The sequence below is a fragment of the Bombus huntii genome, chromosome 8 (assembly GCF_024542735.1).
Source record: "Bombus huntii isolate Logan2020A chromosome 8, iyBomHunt1.1, whole genome shotgun sequence".
NCBI classification, from domain to species: domain Eukaryota; kingdom Metazoa; phylum Arthropoda; class Insecta; order Hymenoptera; family Apidae; genus Bombus; species Bombus huntii.
In genome coordinates this window covers 4,998,010-5,019,993 of record NC_066245.1, presented here as the reverse complement: position 1 = coordinate 5,019,993, position 21,984 = coordinate 4,998,010, and the positions used below count along the sequence as shown (strand labels likewise).

General features: G+C 37.1%; 1 protein-coding gene across 1 annotated transcript; it reads right to left on the bottom strand.

Annotated features, from left to right (window-relative positions):
* Positions 1 to 2,574: 2,574 nt before the first annotated feature.
* Positions 2,575 to 8,651, bottom strand: LOC126868350 (uncharacterized). The gene is made up of 7 exons (XM_050623684.1): positions 8,584 to 8,651; positions 7,770 to 7,918; positions 6,777 to 6,899; positions 6,376 to 6,688; positions 6,133 to 6,296; positions 4,145 to 4,282; positions 2,575 to 3,493 (listed from the first exon to the last, which is right to left on the bottom strand). Exons 2-7 carry the CDS (start codon positions 7,878 to 7,880, stop codon positions 3,407 to 3,409), a joined length of 936 nt encoding a protein of 311 aa, XP_050479641.1. The 5' UTR covers positions 7,881 to 7,918; positions 8,584 to 8,651; the 3' UTR covers positions 2,575 to 3,406.
* Positions 8,652 to 21,984: the final 13,333 nt, after the last annotated feature.

The following is a 21,984-nucleotide window of genomic DNA, read 5'->3' as shown; positions in this document are numbered from 1 at the left end:
AGATTTACGAAATTTTAGCGTCCCTCATTCCGTCACCCATTTCTCCAGCAATCTCGCGTTGCGCACGAAGGAAAATTTCTCATGATGACGCACCTAAATATTCCCAGATGACTATGTGCTCTATGGCAAATTCGTTAGACGCGTTTCTCAAAAAATTAGGCAATAAACGATTCTTACGTAAACGCGGGCTAAACTATTAGCAATAATTTTAGTTTTATAAATTTTAATATTAGTACCAGATCTACCGACAGGTGAAATATGAGACTTGTATCAAAGAAACCAAATTCGAGAGGTATACGAAAGAATATACTTTGTCTACGCATATGCCAAGTTGTTACATAAGTTTTGTCCGTCAAAGTAAGTCTTTCATAAACTTGGTTTACAACATCCATCCATGTGCTGGCACGATGTGCCTCTTTTGTAAATATCTTCAGATTTATCATTAAAAAAGCATTTATTATATTTATTGCAACGTTGATAGTTTACTCGGATGAACCAAGAAGCGGACGGAATATACACATCAACTTAATATTTTACAAAAAAAGTACTCAAATCTTCAAAAATCCGACGTTGCAAATTTATCAAATTTCTATGAAAAATTATGAATTGATCATTTTCACCATTCTGATAGTTCTAATTTTAATGAGATAACAAAATTGTTATGAAAGTGGAAAAAGAAGTAGAAAATATTTTAATTACTTTAAAATTAGCTTTTTAAGTGACATAAATGGCGTTTAAAGTATCATAATTGGCGCCAGCGTATCTGTAGCTGGCGCCTCGCGCACTGCAAACCGCTTTACTCTCACCATAACGGGAAACCTATCTACAGGCGATCTTAAGTAGTCAACTATCGTAAAATTGTCATCTTCCTATAGCTCTTGAGAAATTTTATTGCACCGCAGGTTGACAAAGTGATCATAAATTAACGATTATATTGCGAATTTTTATTTTTCTCATAAATCATCCGCTGCATAAGACGTGATCACAAATAAAAGAAACGCATGATCGGTGACAACCAGGAAAGTACATAACATACACACGAGTGATAATTACTCGCTCATCGATGTCTTAGAATATCTAGAACTAGGACATGTGCTGCATCTCTCCATGTCGGAGTCGACGTCTGGTTGCATAATTACACGCATTTCTATTGAATCTTCAGCTAAACGATACAAAGTCCGTCCAATTTTTTAACCTACATTCACGAGAGGATGCAATATACATATGTTGGTCCTTGAATCATTTACTTTTTATTATTTATAACTACCGACGAGGAATTCTTAGAATAGTATTGTGTACATAGAATTCTATTGATCTTATACCTCTGTAACTGCAGACCTTAATTACGTCTATTCAAAAAAGAATAAAAACATTCCAAGAAACCAAGCGTTTTCTAGTCTATAGGTCACATATCAATATTTTATATAATTGTACCGAGTATAGTTGCATAATTTTGACAGTTTATCATTAGGAAACTGTGTGTGTGGTAGGAACATGCATGCGTTGTTAGTTGCAATCGCATTCCTAGCCTATTTTTTCGTTTCTCATTCGATAGTGTGTCTGAATAATGCTTTCACCGGACACGGAAGTTTAGACGAATAATTAATAGCTGTTTCCTCGAGTAGCACTTTTTGGTGTCGCGAGATTATTATCTCGGCTGTACGATGTGTGAATTGATTTCATTACGTACAGACACCGATCAAAGATACTTGAGATAAACCTCACCTTTCTCTGCTATTTAATTACACAATTGCAACTTAAGTTACAAGATAACTATTTAAAAATAGTATTATATATTAAAATATGTACATGGAGTTATACTTTTACCTATGGTTTCGATTTTCAATTATTCGTCTGAGGGACAAAGATCCCATTTCTCAGCGTTTCGTATTAATCAGCAGACCATTAGTGGTAATTACAGGTATCGCAAAACCTTCTGCATCGAATTTAGTATGATATATAATATATAATAGTATGAAGTATTTAAAATACAATCTAATTTGATATGTAACAGTGCAATTTTCGTCTAATGACCTGTTAAGAATTATTCACCTCTCAACGTTTATTAATTAATTAAACTCTAAGTATATTTTTCTTAGAAAACTCGTCTTAAATTTTAGTACCATGAGTATCGTCTATTCTTTATAGGAATATAAAAAGATGCCTTTTTATTTACATAGTGATTAGACTGCGGATATTTATATAAAATCATATTTTTATTCGATACAACTTATTATGATTAGCTTTGAATGTTTTATACACCTTTATATGTTACACGCATTTTTGCAGTTTCAATTTTCCATAACTGCATACAAACCCGCAGTGTATTAATATTTATTAATAATTTATAAGAAAGCAAATCTTTCTATAACCTAAAGAAAAGTCCTGAAAAGATTAACGAAACAATTCTGCCCGTGGCATGACAACTGTACTTACGTCGTTCTCGTATCTAGAAAGTATCCCGGAAATCTTCAATTGAAAACTATTTTCCGATGATAGGTATTTACAAGGAAATGGGAAGTAACGTAACGAATTTTGTTTACAAAAACGTACACACGTTTATTGGATCGGAAATACAGTTAACAAGTTTGTATTTGTAATAAGTGCTCGCAACACTTCTCCACGATTCTGATATCGCACATTGTTATTTAATTTGTTAAAGCAACAACCGTGTAATATGTAAATTATTGCAGCGTTGTATTTCCTTGACATCGGCACGCGACCATTGAACTATCGGCTTGGCGAACAATAATTTATGGCAACGAATTCGATAGGAACGAAGCGACGAACGATTAACCGCGATCGCAGCCATCGTCGAAATTCCATAAAATCAGCCTTCGTTGATGTTAGCTATAAATTGCGAGTTTAATCTCTGCAGATTCCATGTTTCGTCTACACAACCTTGTTCTTTCATAAGTTACTACATAGTTGAATAACAAATGTATTTGTTCTTGACAAAAATGATCTGGCATTTTAATGGGCTACGTCTTCTCTTCAAAATTATCCGAGGTGACATTTTCATTATTCATATTTAATTAGGAACAATTTTTCCTCAAAGGATAGAAAAGAATTTAGTTTCGATTGAGTTAATCAACGTACAAAAAGGTCGATAAATATAGTTCTTCCCGTAGAAAATAAATTTCTTTGGTAAAATATCTAACAGGCACCTCCAATTTCACCTAAGGTCCTTCCGATCAGGATTCTCGTAAAAAAAAAAGAAAAAAAGAAAGAAACGACGAATATTCCATAATTTGGATTCTATCTTGATAATTCAGACTATTTGCAAGGATCACTGGAGCCCGCCTCTCGATTCGTTCCCGAAGAATGGCGTGTGTCAAACAGGACCCCGTGAAAATGCTTGAAGTAATAATTGAGCTATTTGATTGCCGCCTCCGAAGAGTTCCTTCTAGTGAGTCTTTTCACCAGAGAAAAGGACAGTATTGAATATTGGTTTAAGCAGTTCTACGGTTGATTGTGTTCGACGTGCTGAATTCTACAAATCACAGAAAAAGTCATCTTTCAGTATGGTATTAACGAACATGCATGTTAAAATTTGTTCCGTTCTTTTCCGTATCGTTCTGAACGTTAATTATTAAATAATATAAACGAAGATTGATGATAATGATTTCGGAAAATTTGAAACGAGAATGATAAATAATTGATTTGTTCTTCGAATGCATTTATCGCGTTATCAATTTACCATTAGTTCGTACACCCTGGTAAAATTGATCAAAATATCCGGATACCTACTGTAGATAATTCTAAGCCAACAACTAGCAAATTAATTTAGCATGCAATGGATTAGTTATTCACTTTAATTTGCACATATGTAACCGAGAAATGTTCCACTTTAATCTCGCGAATGATACGCATGAAGAACCGCAACGATTTTGTAATAAATCGAGTGAAGGGTGATATGTCTATGTCTTAATTAGTCAATCCGACGTAAAAGCTATGAAAAAAATCGTTGCATCGCAAATAAACTGGAGTAAAGTGTCGCAAGATAATCCTGACAACGCCCAATAATCGTTTCCATCAGAAAATATCTATTCCTGTCACTTTTGTTCGGTCAGTCTATAAAACATTAAACGTCCAGTCGAAAAAGAAATGATCCGATTAAGTAATTATAGGTTTTGCTACTTACCATTATCATCCTGCTCAGGATTTTGCTGACATTGGTAAGTAAGGTGAAACCAGAACCGAATACAGATGGTGGTACGTCCAAGGACACCCTCATCCTATCGAAAGTGGGGATATCTTCTGTGGTGACCGAAATCGGTTTCTAAACACACGTAAAACCAGTCAATGATAGTTCGCCTTTCACAGTGTATAGGCTACACCGTGCGATCAATATCGTAAATAAATGTACCGATATGATAAAAAAGGAAAACGGGGATAATCGATTTATTTCTTTATATCCTTCTTTTTTTTATTTGTCTTTTTTCTGTCTATAGCATATCCATGGCGTCGTGTTTTCATGCAATAGCAACAACGTGTAGGTAAATTATTCCTCTATGCATCGAGAAAAAAGAAATTAAAATAGGCGTGTCCGATACGTTGGTATTCCAATATAATTATCTAACCTTCCGTTAAACTTCTTGGTGCCTGCTATCGCGTTCAATATGTTCTCAAATATTTGACAAATATCGATAATTAACTATCTCTTCACGATGCTACGATAACATCGTGCAATCCTTCTAATACCGACTTTAAAGATTCTTAGAGATCCTCTTAAAGATCTTCAGAGAAGGATAGGAAAGGATGCAGGACGTCGATGGCGTTCGTAAAAGACTGAAGTACTCGATTCAAAGACAAAGAAAACCTGATCGTGATTTTATTGAAAAAAACAATTATCATCATTATCAACATCTACCATTCATAAACGTACACCGTTAGAGTGTATATTTAAAGAGCGGTTAAATACTCTATTTACAATTGATTTGCACAGCGTTGAGGTACATGGGACGAGACAGTCCCACGGCAACATACACCTAAGGAATTATTTACAGATCGCACAATGGTGAATCAATTTCATGGGTAACTTCTCGGTAACATTAGCCCGGAAGTGGCGAGACAGACGAGATAGGGGAGATCTCTTGCGTGTCATTCTTAATATTAGAACATTACTTGTGTCGCCTGTGTGATCCTGGCATTTTATCGGCCGTGCTAAAAAGAAAAATCCATTGTCGTAGATATATCGTCGTACAGTTACGAAAATTAAAGACGCTCGTTTATATAACGTTCGTACAATCCTCTCGTTATTTTCTCTTTCTTTTTATTGCTTTTATTTGTTTGTTCGCGCATTAAGATGAATGTTTAGTTGCGTCATGGATCTTCTCTCAAGCGTGGCTGATCGATGATCCCTTTGGACGTGTCCAAAGGCCAAGGTCCAATGTCCTCGTTTGCACCGCATCCGCTTTTTAAGCCGTATAATACGCCCCTTGCGGTGGATCGTATTCGTACTGTTTATGCACAACAGTTATTTTAATTGGCGATTTTGACCGTAGCCGCTTTTTGAAGCGAATCTTCCAAACGTGCTCCGTAGCGGGTTAATTCAGCACGCGATACTCGACAACTAGCAACGTAGTTATATGTTTTTAATCGTGTGTTTTTGAGCAAGCAAGTTATTTGAAAAACTAAAACTGCTATGAAAAATTCCCTCACGGTATAATAATAAGTAAAGTAAGCACATGCGTAGTTGGACGGGTGCAATGAAATAACGAAAGTTCGACGGATCGTTTTAGTATGCGAGGCTAAACGAAGTCATGCCTCTAATTGTTATCTTTGGCGCGAATGAAACCTAACCGACATGCAAGTTTAACAAACGAGAGAGAAATGAAACTGAAGCTCCCTATTACTCCTAATCCCTTGTTAAATGTCTGCTTTCATGGCGGACGACTCTCCACAGCAAAGAGAGAACAAGCAAACAGAGGATAAAAGAACAGAGACTCGTTACCGAGTGTTGTTACTAATTACGAGAGACGACGAGCATAGAACTCACTTCCATCGGCAACATTCATCAGTTGCGGTATAACAGCCGTGTTGTATAGATAGAAAATATAGAGAAGATAGAGAATAGAGAGAAAAGAGAAAAGGAGAAGAGAAAAAGAAAAACTGTTATGGTATTCCTACCCCGTCGCTAACATGTCCGTACGATCCGTAGCCGGTGCTTCCTTCGCTAAGACCAGAATGTCCGACGTCTTTGTTCTGACTCAACTGACTCAAGCTGCTGATCTTCTTAGACAAAAGGTTCCCAATAAGCGCGAGCGCGTTTGACGAGTCTCCGTTTCCTTCGTCTGAAAATCCCAAATTATATTAAACAAGTTATCGATTAAACAAGATTCTGATGCAAAAAGTGCTTATTTCTTATCTTACCTCCGTTGTGTCCATGCGAATCGGGCGTCGAATGAGAGGACAAGCCACCGGCGAGGGCAGCAAGCGGCTGCAATTTCGAAGCGGTAGCACCAGCCAATCCGTGCTTGAAGCTAGAGACGAAAGTTTGCGCGCTGTTTAGTACCGGTCCGATGCTTCCGCTCGCTGCTTTCAGTTTCGAAGCGACCAGATCACTGATGAACTTGCTGGTTGCCGAATATTTGTTATCAATGCCATACGCAGCGTTCTTTACTTTATTTGCCTCGTCCAACGTACCCAGCGCTTTAGTTTTCGCATCGATGAAGGAATCCAGCTTCTACAAAGAGGTTTCGATGTGAATAAAATCTCTTACGGTTTAAATTACAGCGTTTTACTTTTCCAAGCAGAGAATGTCAAACACTTACGCCGAAAACGAAATTGATTATTCCATTGGACACGCCCAGCTTGATGACGCCGACTTTCCTCTTATCCCTGTCGGTCCTGTCTCCATCCGCAGCCTGATCATCGTCGGCCTCCACGATGTATATCTAACCGAAACGAATCGCATTAATTTCTTCTGCAGACAGGAAATTCGTCGTGGAAACCATTTCATCGGGGAAACCACTTTCCCTCTGTGATCGTATTAAACGACGAGTCGAACGATCAAATTAAGCAACCGGGGAAAGGAGAGAAAGGATCAAACGTTTAACGTTTCATCGAAGTATATAACGTCGAGTCAGTGAAACTTCAAAGTGTCTTTAGCCGATCGTTCCAGAAGATTCCACGAGACGGCACCGTTAACGATCAGACTTTGCGTCTATCATCGTCGACCAAGTTCGATTATTATAAAGACAAATAGCGCGAGTTTTACGCACAAGTTTTCCATCAACGAAGAGTGAAAGAGTCAAGAGAGGCTATGTACACTGTGTACGGCCACGTGCGCGCATCAGAATTTCAGTTACGCGCGCGTATCCGGCTTCGCGTGTCTGCGTTCGTCAAGTTAGTCAACCACTTTCACTCTTCGCTCGTTTCTTCGGCCCGCCGTGCTTCTCTCTTTTTCTATTCGACTTATCGATCCGTCTCTCCGTTCCTCTTTCTTCTGTTTTCCTAATACGTTCTGCGTGATCATAGACACGATACGTGCGTACAACGGAAGAAAGTAAGGGGATCGCAAATGAACTCGGTTCACTCGAGCATCTACTTTGAATTCGTGCAAGAGGCGGCAATATAATAAAACCTCGAAATAGGCGCTTTCACTTTCGCGATTCACAGCGGGTCCCCTCTTGCGAGTCACATTTTGATTCCATTTGATATCCGTGGTTTTCGCGTGATTTCATACGCGTGCTGCGTAACGACTGCCTCCCTCCCCTGCCTTCCCATTCTGCTCGTTCGTCGAAAAGAATTGTAATTGGCCTTACCTCGTTCAATGGATTGAGATCCTCGGATTCCGCTTCCCTTTTGACGATAGGGCTCGAGTGTACGTAGGCAACGAGCAACGCGAGGCCAAAGAGCACGTAAGTTATCCTCATTTTGCTTCCTCCTCTTTCGATACTCAGCTTCGTTTGTTCTAGGGAAAATCGTGTGTAGTGAGTAAAGTAAAACCGCTACCGGGTTTTCCTTAAAATAAAACGACACGTCTAACTAGAAATGTCAAGTGAAAGGATGACGGAGAACAAATAACACGGATTAAAAATCTATGAAAATTATATTCGTACGTTTATCGAGCGTATCGTCATACGAAAACTCGTGTTTGTAAAGATTGTAATCATCCGAAACGAATCTATTGTACAGGAATAGGAGCTGACAATCGATCGATTATGTATCAAAGAAAATTACGTCCTATAGATTTGCGAATAAACGCGAACGATTCTAATTAAAGACAGGAAAGAATAACAATATAACACAGAGACAGGAACTGCCAACGATCGATGGATCGATGGATAATTACAAATTTACGAATCATTAAGGACAATCGTAACTACAGGCAAAATATATAATAATAGAGATAAAATGAAGTTTTCACAGAACACTCTCTGAATCGCGAAGGCGAAAATGAAAAATTACAATTAAAATTTGTAACGAGTTTGAACGACCTTTGATAGCTCTAACCGTTCTGTCAACGAAAGATACGAGTAGCGGATCTGTGTACGGAGCGGCAAAGAGGCCACGTGGCGAGCTGTCAGAAATACGAAGATACGCGTCGAGAATGAGTCGAATGTGTGATCAACTTACAGATAGCGTGCGAGCGTGGACGCGAGTGCGTGAGGCGAGATGTGTACCTGGCGGAGCGCGAGGCCCGTTTGAGGACCACGGTGAAGGAGATCCCGATGTCTTAGCAGGCCGAATGGGAACGAAGGCGAGCATGTGTGCCCCTTCGAGAATCGAGAATCGAGCTTCGAGAATCGCAAGCCTCGCCTCCCAGGTGGGGCAGGTTCGATTTGCTCCGCGAATCCCACGCAGCCTCGTTCTCTCGGCTCTCGAAATCACCGGATCTGTCCTGCGAGCTCGTGATGGGGATTCGCGACAACCTATTCGCGACAATCTATTCGCGACTTCATACAACCATCTGCATAGGGGAAGATGCCACTAACTAGTACGCGTCTAGACGATCGTCCGGGGAAGTGATTTCAAAATCGTGGAATAAGTGGCGTTTAATGGGACCAGGAATGGTGGGGTGATCATAGAGGTGGGAAACTGGAAAGGTCAGAGCTATTCGGGTGTGAAAGTGGAAAAAAACAAGTGGAACGATGTCATCGAACGACAGAGTGCCTGCGGCGACAATGACAGTGATACAACTAAAGATAATCGCATTATGTAATGTTTCAGGTGGTAGTAAGAAACTCGTAATTGTGTTAGGTTGGTGGGAGAGCCAATCGGTCTTTTAACGTTGTTTAACGTTTCTTTAACTGAGATGAATACTTTCAAACGATTCACGCCGTTTAGGTACCGTATTTATAAAACAGATAGCTTTCGCTCAAGCTTGTTATTGAAAGATAATCTAAGACCCAGCAATATCCATAAACATGGAGCAGGACAAAATCTGTTTCTGGCCATTAATGTTACATTACACAATTATAAATTTGAAAAATATGTAAACGCGACTACTTGAAATTCTTCCTCGCTCTGCCTATTCTTCGGATACCTTTAGATTTTCACCTTCGTTAACAGAAATCGGTCTCTTCTGATTTTCGAAACGATAGAATATAACTGAATAAATAGAAGGATTATATGGTCTTGTTACGCAAGTTGATTTACTTTTATACGTATTCATAAAACCTGCATTACTCTCGTGGTTTCCTATAGGTAAGTTGCATCCCGCGCGTCCCTCCGTTGGAATTTTTACATAACGATGCAACTAATAAGGAAAGCAAAATTGGTTATACGTCTTTACATAATTAGACGTTTTACACGCGAGACGTTGCGTTTCTAGCGTACCGTTTGCTATACGAAAATGGTTGCAGTTGAAAATTATTCGTAGAGCGATCGTGACCAACTGTTGCTTTGATTATCATCCAAGACATTAAGAGCCGAATAGATACATTGCAATTTCTTTTTCAACGGTCTAGGAAGGTACAGTTTGACGTCGCTTTCTCGCAGTATTATCTCATATGATGTCGAAGCGTCGTAATATCGATTACATAACGGCTAGTTTCTCCAAATTGGATCGTTTTCCTTCCTCGTTTTACATATTGTGCTATGACCTGTCAGTCGTGACAAAACGACGTCGTGATCTTGTCCTAATTAAGACTATGCTTTTAATTTTCTGTATTGTTTTCGTAATTCGGCTCACAATAAAGTACCGGTTTTTAAGTTTCTTCTCTCTGACTTCGAATTGACTTCTTATCGACTTTTTTCCGAATCTTTTGTTAAACCAAATCTCATAACTTGGATATTTTTAACAACGGATTTTTAATCGATGATTAAAGAAATGAAAATGACGTGTATACTGAGTTTTACAAATATAAGTAAGTATATCATGATGGATTTATTAATATACGAGTATTAATAAAATATATGGATTAATGGTAAATTAATGATTAATGATAGATGTCGTATGAAATTTAAGTCTTATCAATGATGTATTAAAATTAAATACACGATTTTTAATAATTAGTGATATTAATATGTGAATAATCAAGTATTTTTTCCTTTATCAGCTCTTTAGATAGTAGAACTGCTAATAAAAAAGATCATAATTATCGGATTGGAAATGCATAACATGTTTTATTCATTCATTTTACAAAGAATCGTTAAAATTTAGAAAAATGCACGGTTATAAATTTGTAAAATTTCTTTTCGAAAATTACAAACTGATAATTTTAACCATTGCAGACGATTCTAGTTGCTGTTGTTGCATCGGTTGTTTACAATTATCCGTGGAAACTGGATTGATTTCACTCACGATTACCACCGACTGACTTGTTCGGGGAATTTAATCGGGACGAACTTCACTTTCACCTTGACCATAGACTTGAAGTTATTCGAGATTTTCAGACTCCTCTCAGGTACAAAAAAAAAAAAGTTGTTTCAAGAGAGACTCCCATAAAACCGCATTATCTTTATCGAACAATCTCATAAATCGCTCTCGTTAATTGCTCTATTCTTCGTAGCTAGAAAGAAATTAGAAAGGCTCTTATCGTGCCTCGTCAAGGACTCTATCGTCCTCTAAATCGAGCTTCGAAAATCCAATTAATTCGTGGCTGCATCGATGTGACGTTATCGTGAAATTCGAAAGCGCAATTTGAAATGCAGTCCGCGAACGCGTGGATAGAAAGGATCAAGGACGTACTTCCCGACTTGGTGCTCGAGTGCACTTGCTATCGATAGACGACCCTACGTGCACGCGTTATTTTATGCGACATCTTTTTTCTCTTTTTATTCCCATCATTCGAGCGCGTTACAAAATCCTATACTGTTCGTTGGTGAGCTCGGTTCACGGTTAAAGATGTTACGAAAACCTAAACGCGGGCTATTGCCAACGAGAGTACGATCCATTTTAATGTCCAAGGTGATCACTCGAGTTTCGTGGAACGCACGGCCGTCGAAGAAAATACGAGGGAATTATGCAAATAAAAAGGAGGTTGTTTTTTTTTGACCAAGATTGTGCAACCATAAGTCCTCACTGGCGATCTTCTTAGTTTTTATTAATACTTATCACGTATAGTGGAATACCTTGATTCGCGAACGTATTACGAAAACACCTGTTTGCGGTCGAAAAATGCCGCTTTGCTTTCATTCCCTTGGATCAAGATAAATCTCACAGTCGCTGCACGAGAACAGGATGGAATTGTCGGTCATAAGAGTAATCGAAACAACTTTGACACCTCCGTCATTCCCTGTTGCATCAGAATTTAAAAAGCTAAAAATTAATCGTCCTTTCACGATGGAGAAGGTTCCCATTTAAAGACACATCTTCTGCCCATTCAACGTTTTATGCTATATAATAATTGCGTTTTGATCGGTAACGCTTGGAGATAAGCATCGGCATCCCGATAAGGAGAACGATGTCTAGAAAGGAAACAGCGTTTCATCATTGGCAGACCTCGTTCCGCGAATGAAACGTGAAAGATAAAAGGGGAATACGTTATCCTAGCGATTCGTCACGAGATGCAAGTCGTCCTCGGATGAGAAAGAGGCTACGATCTAAAGTCGTTTTGACAACGGCGGGTAAAGGTTTTAGTTAGTTAAGTAGTACGAGCCGTTATGTGGTCAGACGGTCGTTCATCTTCGTTTCTCGTCGCGTGGTGCCACACAGCGCCTGGATGCGTAAACGCATGAGGTATTTTAAACGCGGCTAGACTTGGTAACTTTCCAAACAGCTAGCGAGAGAGGGAGAACAGAGCGGAGAAAGGATTAAAGAGAAACAAAGTGTCAATGAGTGCTAGAAAAGAGGCCCTTGGTGTGGTCGAGCGTGAAAACCGGTCAAATGTTAGAGTTGACAGGTTCGGATGATCGAAGTATGTAATTTGCGATCTTCTTGGAACGAGAGGATTTGGAATTTCGTTCACAGACGTAAGATGTATTATTTACGTAAACTGTAACTCAGAGCAATTTCCTTTGCGGTGTAATTTAAAAAAATAAATCGTTAAGTAATTCACCGGCGAGTTATAAAACTAGAGCTTTTAGGATAAATAAGTTAGAAATGAATCGCAACTAGACTGTGAACGTTTATGCATTTACGAGGAATTTAACGATGCAGGGATACACGAAACGTAGATCACGCAAAAATATATAAGTACAGTGAAAGAGAATCGTTATCGTATTCACTCGGTTGTATTGTAAAATATTTTTTTTTAATTCATTGTCGAATTACTAACGACGATGGACATCGATTTCTAAAAAACTGACCAATGTGTATTCATAATATGGCCGTAATTACGACTAGGTTAACGAATAGATTCTAATTAACATTTTACTTTACAATTTTGCTATATCACTTTCATCTACGATATAAAAAAAAATTTCCGAAAGGGGAAGGAAGACAACGAAAATAAAACCCATTGAAAAAATCGGAAGGTATGCACTTGGGTAAAGCATTTGGGACGTATCGTTTGACCAATAACGAAAGTCGATAGTCTTGACGAAAGTAACGGATCGCGCACCTTCCGAGAACAAGCAAGACGTTTTTTTAGCCGGTTCCGAAGAAAGGTAACCCAAGACAGGGCAAAGTGCTCATCTGGTCCCGGAGATAGCGGTTCTTGCGCAACGACTGGACCTCGAAAAGAAAGCGGATGCTCCGGCACCTCTCATTCCACGTCAGTTACTTGACCACGACAGATTCGTGTTTGCATTCGATGGCTCTTCTTGTGCAACATACTTTAAGAGACAGGAACAATAAACTCCTTTGAAACGCTAAATTTGTTTCGTTCTCTAGTATCGTATAAATTCATCTACAACACGTACTTACTTAAGTGATTTTCGTGACGAGAAAAGTGGTAAGCAACTTTCTAGTTGAAGAGCTGCAAACGCTAGAACTTTTTCCATCTAATGTAACGCATTCATCTAACGTTCGTTATAAAACCACTCGATCGATTACTTACGTATCTGGATCACCTCGAACGCGGGTTTAACGATCGTCAGAGTTCACTGAGTATATCGTAACGGTTCAACCAGGCGATTTCGATGATTTTCACATTATATGATGGATATATCGTTCGATCGATCAATTATCAGGATCCGGAGTAACTGGTTTCGCGAATGGCGACAAAGTTGCACTCACTGTCGAGTAAACGGTCTCTAGAAAACCCACAAAAAATCGAAAAGTGTAAATATCATTTGGCGACTAGATCGGTCGAAACTTTCGATAACTGGCTGCTAGTTTCAGACGAAGAAAAACGATTTTTAACAACAACTATGGTATAACTAGGTTCCGTCGCACGTGCCTTCTTCAGTGATGTTCTGTAATGGTTCTCAACTTTCTCTGTCAATATTCACCACAAAATTCACTACGATGACACTATTTCTTCTCTATCTTCGCTCTTTTCTCATAATCAGTATTTGAAACGGTAGCCGCGGGAAAACTCGATGTTTCCGAATACCTGCGTATCGCGAGACGTTTCATTCGCGGCGCCACAGAGCGGGCCCAGTATCGATACGTCGAAGCTCGATACGCGACGCCTCCGATGCCGGGATAGAGGCGAAGAGCCAGCCGCCACGAAGGAAAGTTGTAACGGGGAAATTGGTCGAATGAAACGCCCGCTACTCTATCGCTGGCGACGAAGGTGGGCGAAATTTATGGCGTAATTCTAGCACCGCGTGACTTAATTCGTTCGAATTGTTTTTTCATCCGCTACCGGCATTTCTCCATAACGATTGACGTACTTTGCTATTAAAGAAACCTACGTCATATCATGGGTTGTCATGATACATTTAAGAATGCAAAAGTCCAGAGAGTAAATAATATACAAAAATAGACATATGAAATGTCCAAAGTGGAGTACTCGTCCTAAGTTTTAATAGGCGAAACAAATTGCCATGTAAATTCCATTTGTTTATTTCTTTCTCCCCCACCCCAAAAAAAATATATAAAATTACATACAAATCCACAGTCTGCCCAGTGTATTTCACCGATGATCTCATTTACAGAAGAGACATAATTGACAGTATCATTGATTAGCTCGTCACTGGTCTGTGAAAATTATACCGCGGATGTTTATGCATTTATACGAAATTCAAGAATGCGTAAACATATAGAAAATATCCAAAACAAATTACCTCTTATAAAATATCTATTTGAAGCCCTATTTCATTAGTGTCGACAAAAATGTAAATTTGCATAAACGTCCGCAGTCTGGTGATGATACAGGGGAAAGAGAAGAATTCTGATTGCATTATGAGTCATGAGGATTTTCTATTGTTCGAGAACACACGGACGAATATTCGTAGGAAATCATCAGCCTCTTAATGGGCTATCTTACAATGCAAGGTAACGAACCGACCATGTAATGATTTGATTAATTGCATGATGTACTCTAACCCACTTTCTCGTATTTCGGACGAAAGTTGCTGTTTTCCCGCATTATCGAAACTCTACCGCAAATATTTTCGAACGTGTTGAATAAGACCTAGGTCGGATGATTTACTATCAATCAGGATCTTCCGGCAGGATGATCGAGCTGCCGACCGGGTCGAAAGTGTGCGATGCTTTCGCTGTCGAAAATTCGCACGGTCACGACAGAGACTGCGACGTGGTCCATCCTAGAAAAGCGAGTTTCTTCCTCGCTAGCCAGGCTGAATTGCATTTATGTAACGTTACCTGTGTCTGCGTATGTTACATGTATTACCTTTTACCAACCTCAGTTCGTCTATAATGGTTTTACGTGACCATGTGCGTGTTTGTATTTGCAGCGATGGGTCATAGGAACGTTCGAAGTTCCTATAGAAAATCTCGGGTCATTGTGTTTCACAGTATAGAGTTATGTCAGGTATATTTTACCTTCTGCGCTCTAGTGGCGCAATTAGAAATGCATCGATGACATGACAATTTTTATTTGCTTTTATTCTTATAGATAAAAAATGAGAAAAGGAAGAAGGTCGCTATATAAATAAATTCGTATGTTTTCATTCGCACGGGATTAGATGATTTTGAGAGAAGCTGCGGAGCTATCTAATTTCATAAAATTTCCAAACACATTTCTACAGTGGAATTTCATTTATTTGAATGGAATTTTAACGTGTGCTTGATTTATACTTAGCGATGGAATCTAGTCTCTAATATATTTTTATTAGTGATTTATTTATTCATATTAACAACGAAATAAGTAAATCTGCAGCTCCTAAATAGACTTTATACGCTTCTATACGCATATATACGCATTTATAGATAGCTAACGAACAGCGAGAAATTCAAGTACAAGCCTGCTATATATTGCTAAACATATTGCATAAGGTTGTGCTTAGATCTGTTCTATATTTTTAAATTTAATACACAAAACTAAGCTTCTAACACTTTCTACCAATTAAGGACTATGTTTTCCGTGTTAGAAAAAGAATTACTTTCTTTTGCTTCTTGCGCTCTGTTTTCACTTGGTTATGTTAACGACGCAGAATTGTATATCATTACAATTACAAAACACATATTACATATCCGACAAATAGTTGTGCGGTTAGATTGAAAACAATATGAGGATCAGAAGGTTAGACGAATCCATTTATTTCAGCGTGAACTCCTTTTATTACGTGAATGAAAAATTATAGTCAAAGGATCAACGAATCCTCGTTATGCAATCCAACATTTTTTCATTTTCATCGTCAATATCCACTGGATGATTCTAGTAAGGCGCGTATAATTTACAACCATTTGAAATTACAAAATTTAATATTTTATATTGATAAACTCAAGAAGATCTTCTTTATTTTTCAAAAATAAATTAAATTTTCCAGCCTCTTTTAATTTTCACGTAACAGCTGATTTTTTTAAACCATAGTTGAACAGCAGTTCTGTTTCCACATTCGTGTTTGAGATAAAACACTACAAAGATTATCTAACGGATGTTGCAGATCAGAAGAAAAGGATTAATTTGTCGGACAGGGCTGCACGAACTGTGTGATTCTCTGATGTTCCTTTCGCATAAACGAACTTTTGCTGTATTCAAAAATGTGGATCAAGAAATTTATAGCGCCTTGTAGCGATCGTTAAGCATATGCGTATCAGTCCGCAACATGAATAAATACATATACCGTCTCTACTTTCTCCGCTCGGCCACGGAACTTCCTACATCGGTGCTATATTCAACAAGTCAACCATACGTTCATAAACACCACTCCAGCCATAATATCGGTTTACGCGAATTACATCGATTCCATAATTTACTTTTGCAAAACAATAAAGCGTTACGATATTGGTACGAGTTCCTTCCCGACCAGAGAAAGTTCTTAATTTTCTTCGTCCCTCTGACAACTCAATCCTATCGAACGGTAAGAAGGAACCAGCGTTACCTGTTGAAAGTATATTTATATCGCGGCTTTCATAATGATAAAACGCGTGGCATAAGTGCGAATTATTCACGAGAAAAGCGTAACGTTGATCGAGATCGTGTTATGCAGGTGTCTTTTCTAACAAACAAAATATCACAACACTGCAATGCAGTCATAGAAATGTACGTCTGTATGTATGTACATATTTATATATTCGCGTATTAAGTTCGTCAGAACGTGAATTCGTCCGAGTACGCATCCACGTAACCATGGTCTAAAACGTCGTATCATTTTACTTCCAAAGAGAGCCTAGAAGAAAAACCGATCTTTTTGCATCGATTGCCAAAGAATTTCTCCATCAATAAAATTCCACGTGTCGAGATTGCGTGCGATTACACGATGCAATTCTCTATGCTGCTACATGAGCCATGTAACAAAGTGGATACACTTGTTCTGAGTCGCGTTTCGCAACGTGCACTTGCAGTTAGTATCCTCTGAAGGCTTTTCTATCGAGTACAATTTCCAACGGCAGAGATTACTGCAACGCAGCTTCGATGTTAATTAGAAAGTTCAGAAACGATCGAATAATCTGAAGAATCAACGACGATGCGGTAATATTACTTTACAGGATATTTGTATTTGTTATCATCGGATAAATTGTAAGTGCCACTTTAATTGTACTTTTCGTGATGAATTCGATTAGTTTGTCCCTGTCACGAGAGATTTTTTGTAGTGGTATTTAGTAACGTATAATTTCTTACAATTACGAAGTGTAGGATACTAACAGAGTTGTGATAACTGGATGATTTATTAGTTAAACTTGATGGCTACCTTTAAACTATAATATTATTATTATTATTATTAAAAAAACATATATATAAAAATACATGTATTATTAAAACAAAGATTATTTTTAGATTCTTTGAGTTATAAAACTGGTTACGAAGGTCTTTTATATTGATACAAAAAAGATCTCTGATGTAATGCAGCCAGTGATATTTGAATAACAAATGTACGTAGAAGTATACCTTTGTATATACCAAATAGGAAAGTATCTTATTACCATGTTTTTTAATAGGTAATTTATACTTATGAGCGATAGTATATCTTATAGCTTGAAATATAAAAGGTGTACAGTAAATAATTCCCATTTCCTAACGATTTCAAATAACACACGTTACCTTCTCTCGAAGTACAATGGAAGAGCACTACGAGAACAATTCGATAAGCTTTCCGCAATGAAAATACTGGGGATAAAAATCTCGATTTCAGGTCTCCCCATAAGTTCTTTACGATCTATGATCATGTGTCGTCGTAACAATTCTATTGCTCAGTTACGCAGCTCTTTTATAACTCGTTTGTGTAATTGTTATGTACACAGGGACTAAGAAGTGGATCTCTTTAGTCTCTTCCACGAAACGAAAACATCAGTCCTAGAAGAAAGTAAAAGTACCAAAGAACAGGATCGCACTTTATTTATCGCCAGATTCAATTCGTTCGATTTAGAAGATCTTTCGATGGCATATTCACTCATCAACAGTTCAAGCTTCGTATTATTCGACCGCGACGAGAGAGCAGACTCGAGAGTAAAAGTATCTCCAATCATGTTGTTACGTAACGCGAAAACTTGTGAAATTTCCGCATGAAAGAGTACACAGTCCAAGACCTTAAACTTTGCGGCTGCTGATTAGGTTTCACCTTCTCGAGAAGAAATCGCCGAACAAACGTGATTAGGGGAGGTGTTTTAATTAAACAGTTCATCAATCCACTGAGATGTTTTTCTTTATTTTTTCTTAATATATAATGGCTACGCAAGTATTCGAACAGTGAGCTCTCGACAAAAGATTAATCGATTGTCGTAAGTGCAAACAATTTTATTAACAACTTTATATACGTGATTATCGATCATCGCAACGAATAGAGTTTATGCTTTCATCTCGTTCTGTGTTGAAATCATTGTCATTGAGAAACTCATGGACTATTGTATTAGAATGTCATTAATTACAGATGCATATTATATGAATCGATGTTGAGAAAACCGTCATTAACTTTAAACTGATGCAGTGAATCATAATTATATTGCATTACGCATTCTATTACAATCTATTCTTAATGCAATAAAACGTCTATAAATTAATCGCATATCTGCGTTCAAATTAATATCAATGAAAAATATTTAAAAATTTATCCTATTTACTATAGGTATATAAAAATATATCTTGAAAAATTGTACTCATGACAAAGATTCGTCATTCGACAAGGACGCAACGAAGGCCGCGAACTTTGTCTTTGTGTCCTAGTTATTGAGCAGGATTGAGGTCGAAGATCCATATGTTTATGAGTTGATCATTCATAATGTTTATTTAATTAGAGATGAAATTGATGTGGTGAAAGACGTTGTGAAGAAATCATTGTGAAAGAACTCTTTAGCACCTTCCACCATAGCCAGGTTGGCAATTAGCCTGGAAAAGAAAATCGTTTCAGCGTCAGATAATATTGTATTTAGTTGCCATTTTATACAGAAGGAGAGTTAGAAAGATCGAAGATAATTTACTCTATATTAGATACACTATGCTATAAATATTAATTATATTATATCATAGTAATTAATTTATTATTACACAAACTTATAGGTCACAAACTTACGTCATATGTCATATAGCTCTTTTTGTCGTAAAACATTCAAATCGGGTAATGGTCGTGCAATTTGAATTCCATCGAATTGAATTCCACTGACAAATTGTAGAGAAAATATTTACCTTGTTAAATTATTTATATTCGTTCGCAATTACTATATTATTCGATTTGAGAAAAAAGTTTCAAAATATTCGCCAGAATGGTGAGATGAAGCATATGATGCAACAAAATATTACTTATACGTTAACTTTGATATTAAAATTTATCCACACCTCTCAATGTTATTTTACATCTTATTAAAAGTGGTTAATGTTGTAAGACCAAAGTGATTCGAATTCGATTACGAATTATACGAGAATATTTCGTATATTTTTGCATATTATATATATTTTTTAGATTTTTAATCATTTTAATTTCTCATAAATGCATAAAAATTCGCCTAATTATGGTAAATCCAGTATAGCTAATAATTATTTAGTACCATATTATTTAACATAAAAATTCTAATAAATTGCGCCAGGTTCAAAGTTCTAATTCTTAGATATGTTTTACGCAACTAATACTTATATCTACGTATAATACCCGTGATAAGGTTTACATCATCGAAAAAAAGGACAGGACGTGTTTTCTCTTATTACCATAAAAACTATGATTTACCAGAATCACGTCAATACAAGCTTGATTATATCGATACAGGTATTTTGTCGCAGAATCCGGTTACGATGTTTCGAAATATTCAAGCAGACTGTATCAACCGGATCAATCTCTGTTCCGGTAGTCGATCTTGCAATTTCACCTAATAGCTTGCGCAAACATAATAGATCCCAATAGAGAAAAATACTTAGATCTGGTGTAGGCCGCCACGTTTTGGAACATAGTAAATCGAATTAATAGTAACGGATGCAAAGAGGTACAGTGTTTGTTGTATGAGTTCTTGAACAAAATATTTCAAAACGCAGTCAGAACACGATGAATTTATTTCTTTTTGTAGAAAGTCAGATACTTTTTTTATTTATTACAGCGTGTAACTTCTGCTTCTCTTCGACTTTACTTCACAAGAAGTAACTATGACTTTGACTTCAATGAAGATCTACAATTTTTTTTTCTTATTATTTAATTTGTACTTTACAATTTGTCCAGCTGGACATTTGGTAAATTTGTCTAACTTAACTGCTAAATAACATGTGGATATCATCGGGATACCATGGTTATACCATAACCAGCGGGATACCATCTGCGAGTTTGATTATTGTATTTGTTTAGTGAGATCAGTGGGGTGTTTTCTTTTTTGTTTTCTTAGAGATCTACAATGACTACGAAAAATGTTTAATCAGGTTCTTCTATGTTTCATCATCATGATACCAACTTTTGTAGTAAAATTTTTAATTTTTTAAGAATGTATTATTAAATGCCACGAAATGTAATATACTCGAGCCTGATTAATTATATGAGTTGTTCAAAGGCCGTATCAAGCAACTCTATACACTAAAAAGTGCAGAAATGCAATGATCTTTTTACAATTTACCATTGGCATCATCTGCCGATTAATACGTCTGCATTTATTTCCTGAGAATTGAATAATCGCGTAATTATACGCGATATTCAAGTTCTCTGCTGCCAATGAACGTAATGAACGTAAAAGCTTCACGGGGAGAAGGAGAAATGTCAAACTTTAACATTTCCCAAAAAATAAAAATTTATGTTTCAATATATAAACTTCAGAAGTCACAATTTCATATCTTCTCACAGATATTATATCGAAATAAAACATTTTATTCTTCGGCATTCTCAACTTTTACTACTAATTTTAAATAATATAAAACAAATTTAACAGTAAAAAAATGAATTTAAAAAAAGTTCAGAAAATTTTAATTCGAATTAATGCGACGTAATCGGTGGCGAAGCACGCGCAGAAGCATATGGAAGACTGACAAACTGAAAATTTATTAAAATTGACATCCCATCCATCGTTTTCTCGTGGACTGTAGTTAGGGTCGTACAAGTATTATGAACGAACCTTCCGACAATACTAGATGTGAATATTCTTAATCTATTCATTCATTCTAATACTTCATTGCATAGTAACGCATCTCTGTTACTGTTCATGTTATATATTGTCTTTTTTGTTATAATTGCTTAATAATGTTTCCAATCATATATATTTATATGATATTTTCTATTTATTTTGACCTATAGTTTGTAGCCTAACCTTTGCCCGCAAAAAATTGGCTTCTGAGCAATTAATATGTAAATGCTAACACAGATACAATGGTGTGCAAATACTGTTTATAGTCACCGTACTTATTTTCTATAGTTCTACTTGCAAGAAGCGGTCAAGGATCAAATGTTTCTAGCATTATTACGACACAACGCAATATACATATATTGTCGCATTGAAAAATCTCCATTGTACGCCGTACGTATTCATCGGCACGACCCAAACACGAAGAAACCGAAAGTCGAAAAACGGCTGACAGGTGCAAAGGTTCTTCTTGCAACTAATCTGATTCGTTCATCTCTTCCCTCGTTCTTCGAATGCATGTGAATAGGAAAAAATAGAAAGGAATTGCGGTAAATGCT